This window comes from Pistacia vera, unplaced genomic scaffold (genome assembly GCF_008641045.1).
Source record: "Pistacia vera cultivar Batoury unplaced genomic scaffold, PisVer_v2 Contig118, whole genome shotgun sequence".
Classification (NCBI taxonomy): Eukaryota; Viridiplantae; Streptophyta; class Magnoliopsida; order Sapindales; family Anacardiaceae; genus Pistacia; species Pistacia vera.
The window spans coordinates 461,730-484,258 of NW_022195226.1; the positions used below are offsets into that span (position 1 = coordinate 461,730).

Genomic DNA, 22,529 nt, shown 5'->3' on the forward strand with positions numbered 1-22,529 from the left:
TATATAACGCTCCAATTTCAGTAAGTTACCAAATCAAAATTCAAGAAAAGAGAATTTGTAAGGAATTTTACATCCTGGCAAAAGAAGACAAAAAAACAGTCCACTATGATTTGCCACGTCATCAAATCATAGGTCAGGTCTACCCTGAAGTGGTGAGTTTCTGTTCCTCTAGGCTCTAGTTTCAGGCTACCAGCCAATTCACATACGCTGTTTTTTTCTACTCTCGGGGCTGGCCTTTGAATAATTTTCAATGCCCTTTTCCCACCCATGAAAAATCCATTAAAGTCTTATGAAACTTGGAGCTTTTGAGTTCAGTTTCAGTCTTGCCCTCTTCTCACTTTANATAAAATGGTATTTTAAAAGTTTGTGAGGGAGAAAGTTTTATTAAATCATTATTTGGGTAGAAAAAAAGTCTTTAACTCATCCTTACCATGTGAAAAAAATAATATTTATTAATCAAACTTTATAAATTTTGGTATTGTTATCAGATTAATATCATAGAATTGTTTTTTTTTTTTTTTAAATTATTTTCGAAGAAATCTTGGCCTTGGATTTGGGCCATTTGGTAAACTTACAAATATATAACGCTCCAATTTCATTGAAGTTACCAAATCAAAATTCAAGAAAAGAGAATTTGTAAGGAATTTTACATCCTGGCAAAAGAAGACAAAAAAACAGTCCACTATGATTTGCCACGTCATCAAATCATAGGTCAGGTCTACCCTGAAGTGGTGAGTTTCTGTTCCTCTAGGCTCTAGTTTCAGGCTACCAGCCAATTCACATACGCTGTTTTTCTCTACTCTCGAGGCTGGCCTTTGAATAATTTTCAATGCTCTTTTCCCACCCATGAAAAATCCATTAAAGTCTTATGAAACTTGGAGCTTTTGAGTTCAGTTTCAGTCTTGCCCTCTTCTCACTTTAAGGTAAATGCTTTACTAGTCAAAGCTGATAAAAACTTAGTCTTTTTAAGCTTGTTTGATGTTCTTTAGCTATAACCCAAGATTTCCCTTGTTGAAAAGTTTGTTTCTTGAGTTTATCGTGTGTTAAATCTTTGTTTTTTTGCATGTGGGATGAACAGAGAAAGTGATTTAACTTTTGTGTTTTGTGGACCACACAATATGGATTATTGTTCTTGATCGAATTTTAACTGATTATTTTGCTTTAATTTCGTCTTAATATAGAAGTCGAGCACTGTGTTAGCACCAGTTTCAATGTGAAAATGATGTTATTCTAATGATCTTGTGTAACATTTCATGTTCTTGTGTTAATTTGGTGTAAAAATGTTCCAATTGTGACATTGTGTGTTATTAATATGACTTTTTACGTTACCAGAATATGTTGATCTTGATAACGGTAGGATACTTTTATCCCTGTGTTGTAGTATTGCCCGGATAACATGGTCATTTTTTTTTTTTCTTTTTTTTTTTTTTTGTTAACTCTTTTGCGAGAAGAGGATGAATTTGAAACAAGTGCTGAAAATATTTTGTGGTTTGGCTAGGTGAGTAATGTGCTGTTTTGTGTAAGGTTTGGTTTGTAAAAGTATGATTTTTTGTAGGATGGAAGGAAAGCAGTTGTGAGAGGTAAGAAAAAGGCGGTAATGGTAAATCAAATTTTAGGTTCAAGAAGATATGATATACTAAAAATTTTCATCTCTTTAACAACTTTTAATTTGTCGTTTTTCTTTCCATTTCTATCCACATTGAAGCAGAGATTCTTGCGAATTGACACACGCACACGTGCTCTCACACGCTTATACATATATATACTTAATTTGTACGTGTAGTTGCTCTTATACTTCTATCTTTCAATGTGCATTGTGATATGTGTTGGCCAAGTCCATTCATGGCATTATTGGAAATAGATTTTGTTGTCAAAATAGAATGTTTGGATTATACATTTTGAATCATTACTGGCACAACAAAGCTATAATGCCAAAATAAGCATGGTTCGGGTAATAATTAAAACATGAGGAGAACATTACTTCTTGTCTATCTTTATAACAGAATTATGTGAGGATTCATGTATTGATTGGCATTATTTGACCAGAAATTGTTGAGTTGAAACTTCAACAAAGTTAAGGTTGAGGTTAGCCGAAATATGAAAATGCTGTAATGATTACCGCTTTATCAAAGTTTATCTGTTTTTGCAGTAAGCTTCAACAAGTGAAAATGTGTTGCTATCAGGCATGGGAAGGCGATTCACCTCAGGATGAAGATTCTCCACCAAGTATGGGAGATGGCGTCGACAATGTAACATCTTGGGAAAGGAGGTTGGAAATGTTGGCAGCGCGTGTAGCAAGGATTGAAGCTCATGTGCTAGGACTAGAGGCAAGGTTGTTGTTTCTCCGAAGGGCATTGCGTCTTGTAACTGCGATGTTTCTTCTTACTCTTGTCTATGCTATAATCAAATGAATGCTTAGATGACAAATCCATCTGTTGTAGCTCTATTGCTCTCAGGCTGTAAGCTGTCAATTTTCAGAAATTCGGTGAAAAGAGAAAGAAAATTGTCGTTTAAAGGGTTTTACAACTTTAATTTGTCTCTCTAATACTAATGATGATCAATACCATGCTTTGTCTGTCTTTATGAGTGACAATCACTAATTATCAACTTACTGTGCCAGAACTTTTTATTCTTCTTTGGTTGTTTCCTTTTTTTTCCCTTATCCAGAACTTCACTTCGCATTAAGAATAAAACCTTTTAAAAGGGTTCATGAGTAATTGCATTGAATTGAGATTCTACTTTGAGAATGTACTTTGGTGAAAATGTTTTCAGAACCAAGATTGTTGTTACAGCAATTGGTTTAAGATGTTGGATAGCTAACACTGTAACATTATCCAATAAACTGCACCGTGTTTGTGACATCAAACAGTTGATTTTGAGATAAATTGACAAAGACTCACTTGTTCATTTGAAAAAGAGGTTTTTCTAGTGTTCCAAAATTAATTTCCAGAAATGTGATTTATGGTTTTACCTCCAAGATTGAGATTTTTTTTTTTTTCACTTATCATTTTACATAATGATCTATAAATACCCAGTTGCCATATCTCAGTGCAGAAAAAAAGTTTCATCTCTCCAAACATTTAACATAAGAATATTTCTTTTTCTTTTCTCTCTCTTTATGCTGTTTCAAGACTTCAGATCTTTTTATGTAGCCTTTATAATTTCAATGGATTTAATTTTCCAGTTCAACATGAACAACACAAAGCAATTTGTTAAAAGAAAACAAGAAAGAAAGGTAACAACTCAACCAATTTCGCTCCCTGCTCAAATATATAACCAAAAGGAAAAACTGTGTACTTGTGAATCAAGTGAATTCTGAAATTACATCTTTTGATTATCAATTGATAAACCAAGAGAAAATGAAACAAGTTACAGAAGAAGTTTCGGATGGAAAACGTTGGATATAACTACAACAATTACAGAAACCAAAAAGTATACATGGTTTAAGGGGTCACGCAGAAAACTCATTCCAGATCTACTATCCCGAAATTCGAGAGAAGGATCTTCACTTGATCAACAAAGTCCGAGCCTGTTGCATACTCTGTTAGCATTCCAACTGCGAAACCAAACATTGCCCACCTGCCAACCAACACAAATAAAGATCAGAGATGGGACTAAATAAGAACCCAAATTATTTCTCACAGAATTTAGTTCATCTAGAAGTTGTTATGAGTTCAGGATAACAGAATGTTAATAAAATTCCAGTTCTTTCACACAACAGCTAAAGGCAAACCAACATGATTGAACATTCATCGAGTCCAAATGTAAATGTCAGGACTTTCAAGTTATATTGATGCACAGCTAGAGGCAGATCCAGAGTTTAGGGACTCCCTAGTCCTCAACAATTTGATGCTTTCTTTTGCTTTGCATCAAACGTTTAAAAGTAAGAAAAAAGAGGTTCTAACATTCTCCTGCCCTCAGAAAAGAATGCTGATATTGTTTACTTGGGTTAGATTGATAGGAATTTGCAGGTGCTATACATGAGCTTAACTGAGAAATTACAACTACTTTGTAAAACCAGTGGTCTACTATCAGAGGTTGAAAAAGAAAAGGCCTACTAAAAAGAAACACCAAACATCTACTCCAGTATATAAAGAAATAGTAATGAATCAAGATGCTTCACTACTAAAAAATATAGCTCATAGTAACTAACCCTTTCTTTAAAAGTACAATAGCATCAGCTAAGTAAGCTTCGATGCATCGATTTTATGGAAACATGAAACTCCAGTCATGTCAAAAGCACTAGATTTTACACACAATTTTCTTCTAAACCAGTCTAAACATAATTACACTGAACTTCTTGGTCCAACGGAAGTGAAAACATATGCAAAATGGATGCTTTCTCTCGGCGCATAATAAAATGCAAAGACCTTAAAAGTAATTTTACTGGGAACTTGAAGGAAACATCAACATCAAAGCAAAGAAATTTGACTCCTTAATTGAACTTTAAATTGAAGGAAATACACAAATTTTCCATTGACTTCTACACAATCCATCTACCTTTTTCTCTTTGTTCTTTGCTCTTTTGCACTACACAGATTTCCATAGCGAAATCTCTTCATACCTCTCATGAATCACTATCCACTTCCATCAAATTCAGTAATTCAATTTCAACACAAAAATGAGTTAATTCACACAAACCCAGATACCCATTTGACCTTCCTAAATCCCAACTCAAATAAATTAATTAATAAAAATTAAACAAAAAATTACCTGCCATTGGCAATCTCATTCTTTCCAATGAACCCAAAGAATGGCCCTGCATTAGCTTCCTCAAGCTTCTTCTGCTTAAAATATTCCTGAAGCTCCTTAGCCTTCTGCCTCTGAAACTCCAAGGTAATCACATTCTGATCCACCCCACTTGCCGCCACAGCCGGCTTAGGCGAAGACGACGACGGTGGTGTAGGCGGCGGCGGTGATGGAGGGACAGGCTGTTTGAGTGTAGAGGGCGGAGAGGGCTCTCTCACAGGAGGCGCCACAGGTCTCCTTATAGGCCCTTCAGCCTGAGAACAATTTACAGAAAATGCCCCACCTCCAAGCTGCGGTTTTGTTCTTGAAAATCTATAAAAAGAGGAACTTGGTATTGAAAGTGATGAGCTTGAAGATGACGAAGGACAAGAAGAGCAACAGGTTGATGGACTTGGGATTTTGATACATGGGATTGAAGAAGCTACTGACATGCTTTTTTTTTTTTTTTTTTTTTTTTTTGCGACTTATCTGTACTTTGTGTTCTTGATTTTACTTCTGTTTTTGTTGTTTTTGTGTTTTGTTTTCAGGAAATTGAAAGAAAAGATGGTGTAGAAGAGTGTGGGTGTGTGTGGATAAGGAGTGGCAGTTTTCAAAGGAGAGATGGATGGTTCGGTTCGTATGGTGAAAGAGAAAGGGACAATTTTGTTGAGACCCCTAATTATTACTTTTGTAAAAGTCCTTATAGTTTGAAATTTATCACAAAGATTTCTAAGTGGGAGCTTGATTAAAAAGACAAAATAAGAAGGATATGAAAAGTTAGATTGATGGAATGGTAAAATCCATCACCACTGGATGGTTGATGGTAAAGAGAAAAAATATTTCATGACTCTTGAGTTCAAATCTCCCCAACACTAATAAGGGGGGACCATGTGATTTTTACTCCGTCGACAGTTCTAACTCTCGAGAGATTAATTAAAGTGTGCGCAACTGATCAAAACACCCCGGTGATTAAAAAAAAAAAAAAGAATTGTGTAAATTACGATCAAATGTATAAGAATTCTTCTCACTGTTTTTTCTTTTTTTTACTATTTCTTAGACATTTCGTTAATGGACTACAATGTCAGTTTTTTAGTGAAGGAAAAGTTTATAGAATATATTTTCAAAGAATTATTTCATTTTTTCGAAATTTGTCATCTCAAATGATTTATGTTCTTAATTGGCATTTAATATGTTATGATGTGCTAATATGATATCTAATATAACATTGTACACAAAATTAACATTTATTTAGGATAAAAATTTACAAAAAAAAAAAAAAAAAGACAAAAGAACCTTGTGATGATTTATGACATTACAATATTAAAAGGATGTTTGTGTTTTTAAACTAAAGTTTAGGGACCTCAGAAACTTACCCTTAAGAGAAACTAACTGTTGGTCGCTTGGCGCCAACTGCTTTTCAGAGTACGTGGACGGCACGTGCAAATTTTAAAAGGCTGTTTACGATTGACGCGCTCTTAGTGCGACTGGCTGCGAATTTCCTTTTCGCGGTAATGCTACAATATGGTGGCTCTCCCATGATAAATTTTTTTTAAATATATTCTTTAGAAAAATTATTAAATATCTATAAAAATTTAACAAAATTCTCTAAAATATTCAAAAAAAAATCCTCTAAAAATATTAAAAATTATATGTTAAAATAAAAAAGACGAATTTAGTAATAATATGACATTGATTTGGAGCAAATGAAATTATGAAACATTACTTACCATGAAACAATAAACAGTACAAAAAAGAAAAAAAGGCATAACAAAAATAATATAACAAAACAAAGTGAATCCGAGTGACAAAATTGAAAACCTCAACAATTAAATATAGACACAAATGATAAAATCCAACAAAAGTGACCAGAAATGAAGCTCCTATCCTTTATGCATTCTTTTTGTAGAGATCAAAAACTTGCTTTCCTTTCTCCAGAAATCAGTCAAAGCAGGCGTAAACCAGACGAATGGCGTTAGTAGTAATTTTATCCGATGCGTCACTGCGTTTTAAGAAACGTCAAAGTCCACAAAAGCTGTTGGCAAGAACAAAATCACATGATTGTGCATGAACAACTTCTTTCAATTCCATGGTCAAATTCATCATCTGATCCGCCCAGTTCACTGCCATAACAAAAAGTTTCTTTCTAAGCCAATCCACAATCATGAGAAACAGCAAGTTCTAAATAACAGTGGAAAGTGTAACACTCAGAAGAACAGGAAAAGCAAGAATATGGAAGTGAGAAGCTTTACCTTCAGCGCATAAACAAGCATATGCTCCGCATGAGTTTAAAAATAAACATGTTGAACAAGGATGTTTTACATATAAAATATATATGATCTAATCTGTTACCAATTTGAACAGGTAAACGACTGTGTAAAGAATTTTTTTAAATGCATTGTGACACTGAGAATTGGGAGTAATGAACAAGCGGGACGTCAATTTTTCAGTATCAGTTTATATGGTAACACAGACAAATGGACACTGCCAACATAATATGTGTGCAAGACAAAAAGAAACAAACATTTAAAAACATATCTAAACCCATCCTTCAGATACACAGAAAGGATTGCAGGAGAGAGACCTGAATCCATATAATAGAATTGAGATCAACTTTGAATAGTGCAGTATATTTGAGAAGTGGCAAAACTAGATCCTACTTAAGAGGTTTAATCTTATTAGAACACATGGAGAAAGGTGGTAAATTTCTAGGTATCCTATCCCTTAACAGCCAACAAGCACCAAAGATAATCTGTACAAGGTTGGTGGGTATGATCAAAGACTTGAACCTTGTCAAGACCTCATAGAGATAGGACTAAATATAGAGACCGAAATACATGCTAGCTTTTGGTTGATATGGTAAGGCTAATCATATACTATAAATTTCATTGAACAGGGGGAGTAGCACTAAAACGTCATTGTATGCTCATTCATATTTTACAAAATATTTTACTCCAGCAGCTCAAATCTAAAGTCTTAACAAGGGACATGAGAAATACGAAGTTTATGGCTCTAGTCTTCTCTGTCCAAATAACCCAAAAGATTGTAATCACAATAAAATTCCACAAAACAGAAGCCATTTTCCCTCCTTCAAAAGCACTATTCTCAATGAACAAAGAAATGCATGAATGCAGAATAAACTACTTATTCTTGCTACCCAAAAGAACACTATACAAGAATCTCAAAGCAAGGGAGCAGAGAAGAAAAAGAGAATTTACAATTTCTGACTCCTCATGCATGATAAACCAATGTTACGACATACGAATATATGGCCTTCTGTTTTAACACTGACCAGATCTATTAATCCTTCCATGTTCATGGATCTTAGCAAGAACTTGTCTTTAAGGTACTTAAGCATTCAAAAATCACCCGGTGGTGTTAAAAAATAAGGCAATGCAATATAGGGAAAAATCAAATAGTGATGAAAAATAGACCAAGTGGGAAGAAAATTACCAAGAAAAAAATTTGGAGGAAAAAAATGGTAAGACAATTTTGTGTTTAATAACAACGTTTATTAAATTAAGTGCACATAAGATAACAACAGGAATAGATTATGAATTATAGCCTTCCAACTTTCACTTTAATCACTTGGCATTAACTACAAATAAGTTCACATATTTCTCTGATAATGACCAAGTGACTATCAATCCCGGGGTTCCAACCCCAATTATGCATTTACTGACAGCTCTAGATTTTTTTATTTGCTAGGAGAGAATCAAGAAAACTAACCTCTACTGAGTATTAAATCAAACCTTCTTTTCATACTGTCAGAATTATTCCTACATAATGCAAACTTGTAAGCAAATTCTAATTCTCATTCTCAAGAACATCACTGTTGATCTTGTTCATACTGGTTATGGAATGTCAACAATGATGGGTCTACCTTGTGTAAAACTATATAATATCTGTAATATATTCTGTCGGCATCCCCTATAGGTTAGGCAAGAATGGAAGATTTGCCAACTTCAAACCCTTAAATAAATAACACAGAGAACTCCATAAAGTTTTATATGCAACCATCAAATCATTATTAGTATATATCCTGCTTGTTATTTTGCACGCCAACTTAAAACCATCAAGTAACCATATATATCAAACACTATGCCCTTATAATCACATCATTACAATCACCATGTCCTGCGTTAGGAAGTTTGTGCTGCAGCACTTTAGTCTATTCCAATCATATTGGTGATTTCTTCTGACCTTTCCAACAATGAATGTATTAATATGGTCTCCAGGTTACTATTTTAACAAAGCACCCAGTTCTTGCATATTTGTTAAACAGCAATAAATGGTTTCACATAACTAACAAGCGTTGTACATACTTCCCATTGATTGACTACTGCCATTGTTCATCAGAATATAACTGACAGGCCAACCTCCGACACAGTTCCAGTTTTATTGTAGTCATTTTTCATCACAACATCATTAAAATTCTAAATTCCGACCTTACTTTAAGCATTTCAAAATGGATGAAGCACTCAGAATAAGATAGCAATGATATTGAGAGTATAAAAATTTAAGTTAAAAGACTTGGATTAGCATGGCATATCCTGTAACATGTTTTGAATCACCATATATTGCAACAGGGTGGATAGAACTTATTCAACAGCTTTGATGTATTTTCCTTAGCAGGCAAAATGAACTGTTACAATAAAAAATCTATGAAAAGCATATTTCCTGACTCCTCCGTATATTTTACATAACAGTCTTGAAAGTAGTAACACCAACTCTATAAAGTTCACTTCAGAGAATAATCAGGCCATAACTAGCTCGATGGGAACTGCTACAAGCATGACAACTATTATGCATAAGTAACTGATAGTAAGACACAGATGTATCAAATTGAGCCCGTCATGCACAAAGATAAAACCATGAGTAGAGACATAAAAACAGTACTTCTACACAAACTATAAATAAAAACATATATGTGCAGTCAAAATATTTCATCTAGGGATGAAAAAATTCCCTTACCTGGCCTCAAATTCCCTAACTTCAGCAAGTTCACTGCCACAAGCATCAGTCCACTGAACTTTCCTCCTTTCAGTGTGACCAGGGATATCACTACCTTTTTCACTCACTTCCTCATGTTCATTAACATTTTGAACAGGAACTGTAATGCTATTTGATGGCTTCTTTAAACTACTCCTAAGAGAAACCTTTCTTACAATACCATCTTCATCCTCAAGATCAACTGTTTGATCCTTTCCCTGTTCAGAAGCAAGAGGCCCTGGCAAACCATCTTGGTGCTGGGTAGGGCCTACTTTGAGAGGTGATGGGGTGTCAAGTCCTGCGGAAGCGCGACCAAAGCAGACAAAGGAGGCGCAGCCGCGGGAAAGCCTATTCTTGGTGGCGGAAGCCAGCTGGAGGTCAGGGTCAGGTTCTTGGTCCACCAACTGGTACTGATTCCACGGGGAAACTCTCATGGGTTTGTCGTCTTCGTTCTTCTGACCCAATAGAAGAAGGGTCAGGCCCTTACTATACCCAGATGCCGAAGAAGAGAAGAACCCTCCTCCTTCCACTGCCAATAGCATCAGTTCTGCTCATCTGGGCACCCAATAAGCTATATTTTCCCTATTGCCACCCACTCTCACAATAATTTCAAATCCACCAGCCCTTCATACACAAACACTTCAAAGTCAGTGACAGCATCATAAACATCATTATCATCATCAACAAACAATAAAGAAAAATCCCACAACTTGAAATTCACCACTTCAATTTCTCATTACAAGTTCACAAAACTCTATAAACAGAAACCCCCATTTGAATAAAATAAATTTTATTTGAAGTCCTAAAAAAATTGAAACAAATTCATTAAAAATTGTAATAAAATAACAACTTGACCACGACTTAAAACCCATAAATAATACTCTTATCATACCACATCATTTATAAGTCATCCAATAAGTAAAATAAATAAAAATTTCTGGATACACCCGTCCAACAACAAAACAACAAATTTAATATTTTAATTTCAATAAGACTTACACATAAACAAAACACAGTAAAGAAATGTGAGATCACTTGAATTCATAATTACTACTAAACATTACAATTGAAGATCTGTTTAACTCGAAAGCAACCAAGCAAGAACTGAAACAAATCAAATCAGCCACCATAATATGTACCACTTTCAAAGCTAAATAAACGAGAGCTCACTGGTCAGCGCAATGTTCAAAACTAAGAATTTTATCTTTTCATTTTCCCGGGAACCAAACGGAATTTTTTCAGATCAAAACGTGGAGGAAGAGAGCAAAGGCACTACCTGACAGGAGAAATGACGGATCTGAGAGAGAAATCTAGTGAAGTAAGTAAATCGGCGGCGCCGGCATGTTGGAATGGGAATTAATCGGCGAGGAATTGAAAATGGGAAGAAAAGAAAAATAAAAATAAAAATTTTGGGTTTTCAAATGGTTGAAATTATTTAAAGAAGGATAGGGACAGTGACTTCTTGGTACATGATAGCAAAATGGGCCCTCCCCTCTTTTTTTATAATTTTTTTTTTAATTTCCTTTTTTATTTTAATTTTTCTACTTTTGGGAAAGTGTTGAAAGATATATAAAATTGTGGTAATTATATAAAGAGAAAGCTTGCTTTTGTTTGCTTGCCTATGCCTTACTCTTTTTAAATTTTATTTATAATTTTACAACTAAAGGTTTTACTTCCATACTATTAATAGAGTAATAAAATATGGGTAATGCTGATGCAAATGATTTTATGAGAATATCAAAGTTTTTAAGTGGGATGTTTTATTTCAAACTCTATTAACCTTTTAAAAACAAAATTGGAAGTGGAAACAATTATTGAAAGTTCAAAATGGAAAATCATTCCCTAGATGGTCAAATGGCTCGATAGATACTTAAGAGGTCTTAAGTTCGAATTTCTCTTCAGTTGCTAATAAAGGTGACTACTATAACTTTTATCCGACCGATAATTTTATGGTCTTTAAAGATTAGTTAAGGTGTACGTAAATTAGTCCGGATACCCTGATAAAAAAAAAAAAAAAAAAAAATTCAAAGTGGAAGTCTTCATTGAAGACTACAATCTGTGTGCTAACCTCTTATAGATGAAAAATGTAGTGATTAATCATCTTCTTAAAAAATTTCGGTTAAATTTTGGACACACATATATTAAATTAAATTGAGTTAACTAATTCTACATTATCCATATATTGGAATTCATAACTCATCCAACTTTAGTGGGATTTTATTTTTATTCCTCTATAGGATATTCCAAAATATATGTATGAAATAAAAGTCATGAGTTAGTTTGTAGTAACAATAAAAAGAAGCATTAAATGAGACAAGTAAAAATAAGAAGAGTAGTAATTTAATGAAGAAGAAATTGAATGAGGAAAGAATTGTAAAGCAGTTATGGCCTCATAAATAAATAACTCATGACATGACCCATCCCAATCATATCCCTATGACGTGGGAGAGATTGTCTCACTCTCACTCCCAAATTGGGCCTGGTAAAAACTAAAAACCCATTAATTCATTACTGGTCCTTGGACTTTGCCCTAATTTCTTTATCTTCAGCATTTAATCAAGTCCTCCTCGGTCTTCGATGGAGTTGTTATCCGGTTACGTATTGACTTATCTCAAAAGACTTTTACTCAAAACCACAACCAGTAAAATAAGAGACACGAACACAATCAATCCATTAACAAATGTTAAAAAACACCCTAATGGTTGCTTTATAAACTACAATGTCTCTTTTTCCTTTTCAATCAATACAATTATACTTACAAACCTGATAGAACTCGAACCCAACAAAAAAAAAGGGCTTGATAGAAAGAAGAATCCCTTAAGCTTAAATATCACACTTAGTGGATGTGAGATCCCAATGTGGGATCATAACATTGTACCTCTTTTCAAGAACCAATTTTCAAGAGGGTTGTTGTTCTATTGACATTGACTTGACGATAACCTTTTCTTCTTTGGACGACTTCACTCACCTATCAGTTATTCAATGCAGCACCCTCTCCCAAGGAAAGTACACTACACCTAAATCTAGTACCTAATTCTCAACGAAAAGCATCAATGTTAGAACTTAAGCCCAAAAATCAACCTGATAGGTAGAAGAACCCACAGGCTTAAGTACCACACTTAATAGGTGTAAAATCCCGATGTATAATCCTAACAAAACTTGTAACTCTTCGTATCTAGTTATACACTATTACACTCTAGTTTCCTCATTAATGACATGAAATAGAAGGGTAATATTGACTAGCATATATAGAGTAAATAAAGGACCACTAGGAGTTCTTAAGAATGGGAAGGGGAAAAGGAAATGTAAGAGATTATTGAAAGCAAAAGATCATGAGAAAAGCTAGTAAATGTCACAGAGAGATACTGTCTTAAGCTTTCCTCAATTATTTACAAAAAAAATTACCCTACATAGAGCTTCATGCAACTTTTTCTTTTTAATAGTCATCTGTCTGTTTTGCAAGTCATACTCTAAAATAGTTGAGAAACAAGAAATAATAATCTTTGATCGTGCATTTTAAATAAAACGTGAACACTCTCTCTAATATGAGAATTTATCAGAAATCTCCATTAATAATAACCACGTCTTTTTGCCTATATTAATTTAATCTCCATTAATCTTGTATAATTTTTTTCTTTCCTCTGCCATTGTGAAGCGTTTGAACTTGACTTATCAATTTGATTATTTAATGGGGTCTATGGCAATCAGGTTTTGTAGGTCATACAATGATGTGATTCATTCCATATATGTCAATCTTGTTTATGGTTCATTGTCTTTAATCACATACTGTTTTTTTCCTTAAACCCAAAAAAAATAAAAAATAATAATAGTGGTCCCCATCTTTATATGAACAAGATTTGGTCACAAAAGTAGTCTAGAAGATGCTTAAAGTTTTGTTAATTTGAGGTGCATGTTTGTCAACTTTGTACTTAAAATGATCATGCCATTCCAGCCCACTAATTGAAGACATTATAGTATTAATTAACCCTAACCCTAACCCTAAGCATGCATGGATATATTAATTAATTAAGCTTTAATTTTGCAAGTGAACTTTGTGAAATGCAAATAAATAAAGAAAGGGAATTAATTCCCTGTTGGATCAATGATTGAGTAGTCAAAAAGTGAAGGTACTAACCTTTTGATGTATAAAAATTTGGGTAAAATTGAGTGAGTTTTTATCAAAGTGTTATGCATATGGGGCCTTTGGGCTAAAAGTTGGGGTTGTAGGGTCAAATTAAACTAAGCTATAATCAACTTTTTACTACAGAAAATTATAGGGACTTGACAAAAAGAAAAAAAAGTAGAAATACAAAACCTTACATGCTGTCAAGACAGTTGTAACATATACCACCCATGACCCATGTCAATGCAATCAAACTAAATTGATCTATATACAAAGGAATGAAAGCCTTCTGACAAAGGTAATTCCTGTAGTATTATCAATTGTGGTAAACAACAACCCAATAACCTAAAGAGAGTAAAAGCATCAACCAAAAAAAGTAAGCTAAAGCAAATGCAAATGGTGGCTGGTAGGTAAGCTGCATATTCATTCTTTGACAAAGCCAATCCAACAGGGACTAAAGCTCTGGCTTTACAAATTGTTGGACCCCATATATTTTCTCTGCTACAAAAAATATATTCAATCACACCGACAACTCTCCTGCTTGAGCACCCATTTAGGTTTCCATCTTCTTTCACTCACAGTTTATCTTAGGCATTTGGCTTAAACACTGATAAATTTATCGTTGAATGTTACAAGTGTACAGAAAAATACTAATGCAAGGAAGAACAAACTAGTAAATTAATGCAAGCAAGTTTGTCGTCTGCACAAAACTTCTCCAGTAGTGTGAAGTAAAATAACTTGAGCAGTAAGTAACATAAATCAGAAATAATGTTGATCTTCTTTACATAAATCTAACTCACATTTCCAACGGTGAATCAACCTAACAAATAACCACTATTTGTTATTAAAATATTCCACGTCGGCGTTTCTCCTTCGACCTAATATTTTCTTGGCTATTTAAATGAATCTGCAAGTGAATTAGAACATGCTATATGAAGCAGATATGCAGAACTATACATTCACATAATAAACTTGAAAATAAATAAGCTAAAAAGATGCATGGTTAGGGAAGCGATGTTTCATATGATAAACAGCACTGGTTAATAAGTTGCAGAGTCAGATTCAAGAAAAATCTTGCTTTACATATGGCTTAAGAGACTCAACACTACTAGACTCAAATGAGAACAAAATGATTTAACTGATAGGTGATGGCGTTCATCACATTGCCTTTTACCTCAGAGAACACACACAATTCATCTTCACACGCTTCAAGAAGTCACCAGCATCATGTGTTTATTCTTGTCTGCAGTAATCACTTCCATGATCTAAAAACGATGAAGAAAATAGCATCCTAATTGCAACAGCCTGTCCAAGCCCTTTTCTGGCAAGATGCTACTGGATTTGGTCACATAGCAATTTTAGTCGGCATGCATGTCCATTGAAGAATCATTGGAACTGTTTGAATCCCTGTTTTGGTGCTGAAGAAAGTTGGGATCATTGTTCCGGCCTCCAGTGGCAGGAGGCAGACCACCAAAGCCTCCTCCTTGTGCTATGTGATAATGCTGAAGGCTCCGACGAATGGGGCTAGATAAAGCATTAGAGAAAACTGAATTCCTGGATTGTTGATCACAGTGCTCAGTGCGAGTTCCCTGCCCAGTGATTTGGCCAGATGAACCCGAAGAGACAGGGAAGCCAGAACTCATTAACTGAGTTGTGGGTTGGGTATGCTGATGTCGAACTTGTGCTCTAGGGGACATTGATGGCTCTTTTCCACTGTAATCTAGCTCATTCTGCAAAGAACTCATATTACTTGTATATCCCAAATAAATTTTAAAAAACAAAAAAAATGTACAAATTTAAGCTCATTTGATTTTGAATCTTTCCCAATCCATTGAAGTGCTGACAAGAATGTCATCAATGTTGCATATTCAAATTCTAACATATCTGATGAAGAAAATTTGCAACCACCTTTCAAAGTCCACAAATGCGGAAAATAAAAAATTCTACTAACAAACTTTGATTTGGAAGAATCGTACATAATGGAAAATATTAAACAATAGTTCTGCCACAACAGCCCAAAAGCACATAACACTTCTAATTAAAAGTCAAGAAGGCAGTCCCAAGAGTCTTAAATGTCAGTAAAAAGTTGGTCTTTTCTTATTTTACAACCGTATTGCATGTAAAGTAAAAATTAGTTTTTCTTACTGTGCAAGATTCTTAAATGTGCAATTAGAAGTCCCAAAAGGGGTCTTTATTGTTCTTATTTTAACAGTCATTTATTGCGTTATTACATCCAAAAATCATATCACTCTAACCATAAGCGAAAACGGGTCACCGATCAAAGAATGCAAATACCGAGATCTAAGTATAGCCACACAAAATCTATTATGCTTAACATAGTAACTACTTGCACAAAAACCTAATTTTTCAACTATTTACTGTTCCTAATAAATCATATTTACTAAAATTTCCTTGTATATGTCAGATACCCTTAAAAATGCCAAAAGTTGTTCCATGCAGCAATGCAGGATTTTCACAATGAAGCTTACCTATCGAAGTTACAAAGACCATGACCTGCAATAAGGTGCAAGCACGGTTTTAACACAAATGTTTCAGAAACACACCCTTAAGAAGATTGTTTACGATCACTTCTTAATGCATTACGGAACCGTACATCAGTAATAGCCAGTTGTTGTTTGATACATATTTGAAGCCTCAATCAGCATTATACTTCTCTGCAGCACCATTGTGTGTATGGTGTTGTAGAGGAGAGAGAGAGAGAGAGAGAGAGAGTTGATGTGCAGGGGTTGTCCAATTTGTTTGCATTTAAACACATTCAAGAAAGAATGACATAAACACTATAATATCAGGCACAAGAACAAATCAACATCAACCTGAAGGTAATTGAGAATATCAACGTTTTCACTCTTGAGCCTCCTTCTTCTTGTCTCCAGATCCACTGATAAAATTTTTCCTATAACAGTAACCAGGTTGATGCTCCGAGCTATTTACAAATTAGTTTTTTTTTTTTTTTAAATAGCAAATAAACAGATTAAGGCCAAACATAAGTGACACAAATATTTATGTAACCACATGGCGCACACGCTAGTTATATCGAGTTTGGATGTGAACAATTTCTTAAACTTCATTAGTAAGTACACGAGCAAAAAGAATATAAAACCAAAAAAGAGAAAAATGATCAACCAAAAATTTTCAGTCTTTCCACCAGATAATCTCCCCCCTCTCATTATCAACTCATTAACCATTAACAGCTAGATTTCAACTTAAAAACAAAATTCCTTTTCAGTGAAAACGTCCAAATTTTTTAACCTTCTGCAAACCAAAATTCCTCAAACTCGAGTCCAATGTTAGGGTTCCAGAAACGCTACAATCTCTTAAAAACAAAAGTCTCATGGCTTTTCACCAAATAAAATAGCATTGAGGAATCAAACCACACAACTAACCCACAACTTTCAATTCATTAAATCAAACACGATTCACTGTAATCAGTACACTCAAAACCACATCCAATATTATATAATCAACAAATAAACTAATGTGTTAAACATATACATCCATCTATCTATGCACCAATTAAAAAACAGACCCACAAAATACAACACACACAAAAAAGAAAAGGAAAAAACAAATCTTTCGTCTTAAAAGGAATAGAAATGAAGAAAAAACTCACAAGGCCGTGGCGTTCACCAGCTTGGAAAGAGTGTTTCTGATGGTTCATGGCTTGGGTGTAAAGTTGCGAGAGTGAATTCGCCGCGCTGCAAAACGACGCATACATGCTCTGATCCACCTCGTCGAGGCTTGTGGCGATTGACTTTCTCTTCTTGCCCATGGCGAGAGATTGATTGTAGGATAATTTACGAGAGTTTGATTCAGAGATGATTTATTTATTTATTTTTATTTTTGTGGGTGATTGATTGTTGAAATGAAACGGAGGTTTAGAGAAAAGGGCAGCTTCTTATACGGTGATAAAGAGAGAGCAATTAGGTGACCACTTAGTTCAAGTTGTATGGTAAAATGGCCCCATACCTTTGCAATTTGGACATATCATGATTTAAAGTCTTTGTTTTGATACTTTTTTTAAATAAATTTTAAATTTTTAAATAAAAATCATTTTATGTTTATAAGAATCCAGAGTGTTATATCTTATACGTTATCTGAAAAGATATTGAACATCCTTATGTAGATGTGCGAGGCACATCTACCATTATTAATGTTTCGTGTTTTTGTTTTGATACTAATGATAATAACCTTTGTTTCAAGTACCTTTTACATTATCTTAAAAGACTCGTAAAAGTAATTCTCGAGATATTGAATGTTCTTATGTAGATGTGCGAGGCACATCTACCATATTACCATTATTAATATTTCATGTTTTTGTTTTGATACTAATGGTAATGACCCTTGTTTCCGGTAATCCTTAATTTTGTTTTTGGACTTTTCAATTCAACTCTCTTAAAGAATTTGTTAACTCAAGGGCATTATGGTGAAGTCATCTATGTGACATCAATGTTTAATCGTTAAACGCATTGGTCTGTTTATTTATGCATTGCAAAGCCCCTTTAAGACATTACAGGGGAACTTGTCCATATGATATTATAGACATTTATATGAACTCGACTCAATTTGATTCGATTTCACCTCTAATTCTGATACTAAATGTTTGATCCAAAACTCATAAGAGGTTGAAGATCAAAATGTCTAGGAATGGGAGATCGCTTCACTTGGCATCGATCCTTAATTTTGCTATCTAAACTCTAAAGACGCATTCACATGTAATTTAAAGCCAATAAAGATATTATGTGGAGACTCATTTATACAAAAACGGTGCTTCATTGTGGATGGGTGAATCCTTTTATAATATCTTTTAAAGGTGGCACTAAGAAGCCCCACCTTTAATATTTTTTATAATCTTTAATTTTTTATTAGACACACCATTTCTATTTTATAAACCCTAATTCTTATATAATATTCAAATTATTCTTAAACTAAGAAATTGTTTACTATACGAAGAAGGTTTGTAGTGGGATTTGTTATATTACAAGCAATACAAAATAACATTTTTATGTTATTTTTTATTTTGCATTAGTATTTTGTTCTTAAGTTTATTATTTGTAAGGATTTCATTTTTTAGCTTTAATTTTTATTGAACTTTTATTTTAAATATTAAAAATTTTGTTTTATAAATGATGATAGAGGGAATTAAGTGTTTACTCTTTTAAAACTTTTTTTTTTTTTAAAAGGAATAAATTATATTTATGGAATTTATGGGCGTAATAAATTATTAAATTGACTAGTGAAATGGGCCGAAGCCCACTATGTGGTTAACAAATCACCCTGCTGGTGAAGTCGTCATAACTTGCTACATGGGCTTATTATTTATAGTCCAAATTTGGTCTTGATCCATGAATAAGAACTCTGGGCTTGAGGATCCATAGCCAATACTACGAATATGTTCTGTTATGTTACACAAGCGTTAAAAAAAAAAAAAACATAAAAAAACCTTCTATCTTAACTATTGGATCATGATCGATTCTACTTTTGAATCATGATCCAAGAGTCGACATTCAAGAATAACATCAAGTGTTTTCGGTGGACCCTTTTTTTTATTATTATTTTTTTTATTTTTTATTTTTAATAGCCTGTGATGTTTGGACCAGTTTACGCACATCTTAATTAATTCCTTAAAATCTTGGAACTACCGACCAGGTAAAAACTCCAGTGGCTACCCCAATTAGCAACTAAGGAGGGACTCGAACTTAAGATTTCTTGAATAATACACTTAATAGTTTTTATCGAACCACTCAGTTACCGAAAGGTAGTTTTAATGGATTTATTCTACTATGTATCATTGCTTAGGAATTGAAAGTGCCACATATATGCATAGTTTGTTACTCTAATCTTGATCTATAAATCAACATTAAAAAGTGATTTAAAAATTGTGTAGGATAGATTAAGGAGATATAGTCCCACGGAAAAGAACTTGAATATCATAAGATGTCATATCAATCGTACCTTTAACCAAATAATTTATTTCATCTCTAAATTTGTTTTTTCACTCATCTATCCTTACGGTAAATGCAATTGGTGGTTTTTGGATTTAGAGCTTTCATGAAGGAGCCGAGAAGCTTCTACTCGATAGGTCAAACTGTAACGGTCAATGAATGAGAACCAGGAGGGGAAAGAATACTATTAGGAAGTTTACAATTGCAGAGGGCAATGATTATGTTTGCGGGGGCCAATGTTACTATCAGGAAGTTTACAATTACAGCGGGCGATGATTAAGTTTGAGGGGGCTAAAGAGGAAAAATTGAATTTATAGGGACGAAATTGATAGACTTCTATTCAATTTTTTGTGGGTACATCATGAGCCTGACATGTGTTCAATGATTTGTGATACCATTTATGTCACTATAGTTTTGAAGACTTTCTCATTCTCTGTAACAAGTTTTGCAATCAACGCAATAAAATCAGGTCATTTGTCATCATATCATTTTTATTTCAATTAAATCTAGTAACATAAAACTAGGGGTGAGCAAGAATTTAAAGTAGAACGGGAACCAATGGGTACTTGGGGTGCCGATTCCGATTCCTAACTGGAACCGACCCACACAGGGTCAATTCTGGTTCTAAAAAATTGGTATCGGGGCTCCTTGGTTTCGGTTTCGATTCCCGAAGTGGTGGAACTGGAACCGAAATCGGCGGTTAGTTAGTGAGGTTTTGAATGGGAGATGCTGGTGGTTCAGTTGGTGGTGTCAAGGGTGATTTCCAGTGTCAAGATTGACCGAAATTAGGCTAGGAAGGCACAATAATGGCACAAAATATTAAAGGGGTGGTGGCAGTGATTGGTGGGCTATTGTGGTGGGCGAGGTTGGGGGTTTTGGTGGGGGGATGCTAGTGAGTCGATTGGTGGAGTCAAAGGCGATTTTCAGCGTCGTGATCAATTGGAAAAGCTTGAAACGCGTGGGCCAAAACAGTGGGCAATGATCAATCATTGGTGGTCCAATCAAGTTAGGGGTGATAGGGGTTTTGTTGTGTGGCTGAGTAGAGAGTGTTGGTGGTGTCGGGGGCGACCGAAAATGCCAGAGTCAGGCCGGGTTGGCTTGAGATGGTAGTAACTACAAGGTGTATTTGCAAACAGATTGGGGGTGTATTGTCATTTTTATGAATAATAGGGATGCATTTGTAATTTTGCTAGATACCCTGAATCGGAACCTGCATTTTAGGTTCCAATTCAGCTAGTTAGGAACTAAAACTGACCGATTCTGATTCAAATTCCATGAGATTTGGGTGAGTAACGGAACCTACTCACCCCTAAATAAAACCAAGACTAACATGAAATATAGAATGTAAGATGCTGTAATATTATTCTTTAAATTTTACTAAACTAATCTTACATTTGATATTTTTAATCTATTATTTGTATTACATCACCTCTTATCTTTACACGTTTCATTATTTACATAAAACCTTATTTTATCAATAATATTTTGGGTACTAACAGATTTTACTAATTAGTGTACTAACCTAAATCATAGTACGGGTACCATATGCATAGTATGAATACCATATGTAATTTTAACAAAATTTAGTATATTAATTAGTAAAATCCGTTAGCACGTATAGCATTACCCTTATTTTATATAATTGAATTGAATTGAGATTTTGTCACAAAAGCATCTAATCACAATTTTGTACACAAGAAATGTCAATAGTACCTAATATTCACATCTCTAAAAATCGCAATGTAGTACACAACATAAAAACAAGAACTCGTGTAAGAATCAATTACCTTCCTTGGATTATTCTTTTCATTTTCCTCGAAGCTTTCAATCTCAAACCGTCCTAACCATATTTTAATCACTAATTAATCAAAGTTTAATTTATCCATCTCAGCCGTCCAATATTAATCAAAGTGGTTTAATCATTGTCAGGAAGACCATGATGAAAGTTGGATGGGACCCATGAAGAGAAAAGTTTATGCAACGTGGAGATAAGTTAGAAGAAAGGATGATTCGGAGCGTTCGATTGGGTCCTCGTTTCAACCAATTTTTGCCAAAAGGATACCGATAATGGAGACTTTGTAGTTTTTTATTATAAGTGCGTAACCGACATTCACCTCATTTATGTTACTTTATGTCAGTATTAAGGTGGTTGTCGTTCTAGATTGTTCTATTATACCATCAAATTCTCAGATCAAATCACTAATTATATGATCAACCTATTGCTTGATTGATTCAAATATTCTTGATGATTTAAGTAAATTATGTTTAATTTTTTTTTTTATTAGGTTCAATTTTATCTTATTATTTGAAGTTACTTGTACAAATAATTGTTGCACAAATTAGTAAGAACAGTTTGGATAGGTTTAATTTATGAAAGAAAATACAAATTATGCAATGTATTAAATATTATTTGTTATTGTTAGATATTGTCATAAGAAAATGCAAAAATACCTTTTCATTCCTAACATAAATTGTATTATTTTTATGAATTGGCTTTAAGAGAAAACAAAATAATTAAGAGGGGAAACTGACAAATATTATATCATATATAACTAAATAATTTAAAAAAAAAAAACCACCACTAAGTGATTTGATAGTAAAAAAATAAAAGAAAGTTCTATGAGTTACTAAGTTTAAATCTCAAGATAATAATAGAGTATATGCCTCGAAAGATTAATTGAAGTATACACAAACTAATTCAGACATCCTTAATATGAAAAATAAAA

At 33.8% G+C, this 22,529-nt stretch overlaps 3 protein-coding genes across 4 annotated transcripts; all 3 read right to left on the reverse strand.

Moving 5' to 3' along the window:
- Positions 1-3,236: 3,236 nt before the first annotated feature.
- On the reverse strand, positions 3,237-5,271 carry LOC116109604 (light-harvesting complex-like protein OHP2, chloroplastic). Its single transcript, XM_031395839.1, has 2 exons — positions 4,714-5,271; positions 3,237-3,579 (listed from the first exon to the last, which is right to left on the reverse strand). Exons 1-2 carry the CDS (start codon positions 5,178-5,180, stop codon positions 3,465-3,467), a joined length of 582 nt encoding a protein of 193 aa, XP_031251699.1. The 5' UTR covers positions 5,181-5,271; the 3' UTR covers positions 3,237-3,464.
- Positions 5,272-6,678: 1,407 nt separating this feature from the next.
- On the reverse strand, positions 6,679-11,134 carry LOC116109847. 2 transcript variants are annotated; one of them, XM_031396093.1, is made up of 3 exons: positions 10,994-11,134; positions 9,700-10,341; positions 6,679-6,848 (listed from the first exon to the last, which is right to left on the reverse strand). In XM_031396093.1, the coding sequence occupies exons 2-3, from the start codon at positions 10,257-10,259 to the stop codon at positions 6,779-6,781; spliced, it is 630 nt and encodes a 209-aa protein (XP_031251953.1). In that variant the 5' UTR covers positions 10,260-10,341; positions 10,994-11,134; the 3' UTR covers positions 6,679-6,778. The 2 variants fall into 2 exon arrangements, with proteins under 2 accessions (XP_031251953.1, XP_031251958.1); XM_031396098.1 differs by lacking the exon at positions 10,994-11,134 and adding an exon at positions 10,857-10,987.
- A 3,430-nt stretch (positions 11,135-14,564) lies between these two features.
- Positions 14,565-17,828, reverse strand: LOC116109363. The gene is given in 4 exon segments (XM_031395593.1): positions 14,565-15,570; positions 16,675-16,700; positions 16,703-16,754; positions 17,472-17,828. Coding segments are annotated over 4 exon segments (609 nt in total). The 5' UTR covers positions 17,631-17,828; the 3' UTR covers positions 14,565-15,198.
- Positions 17,829-22,529: the final 4,701 nt, after the last annotated feature.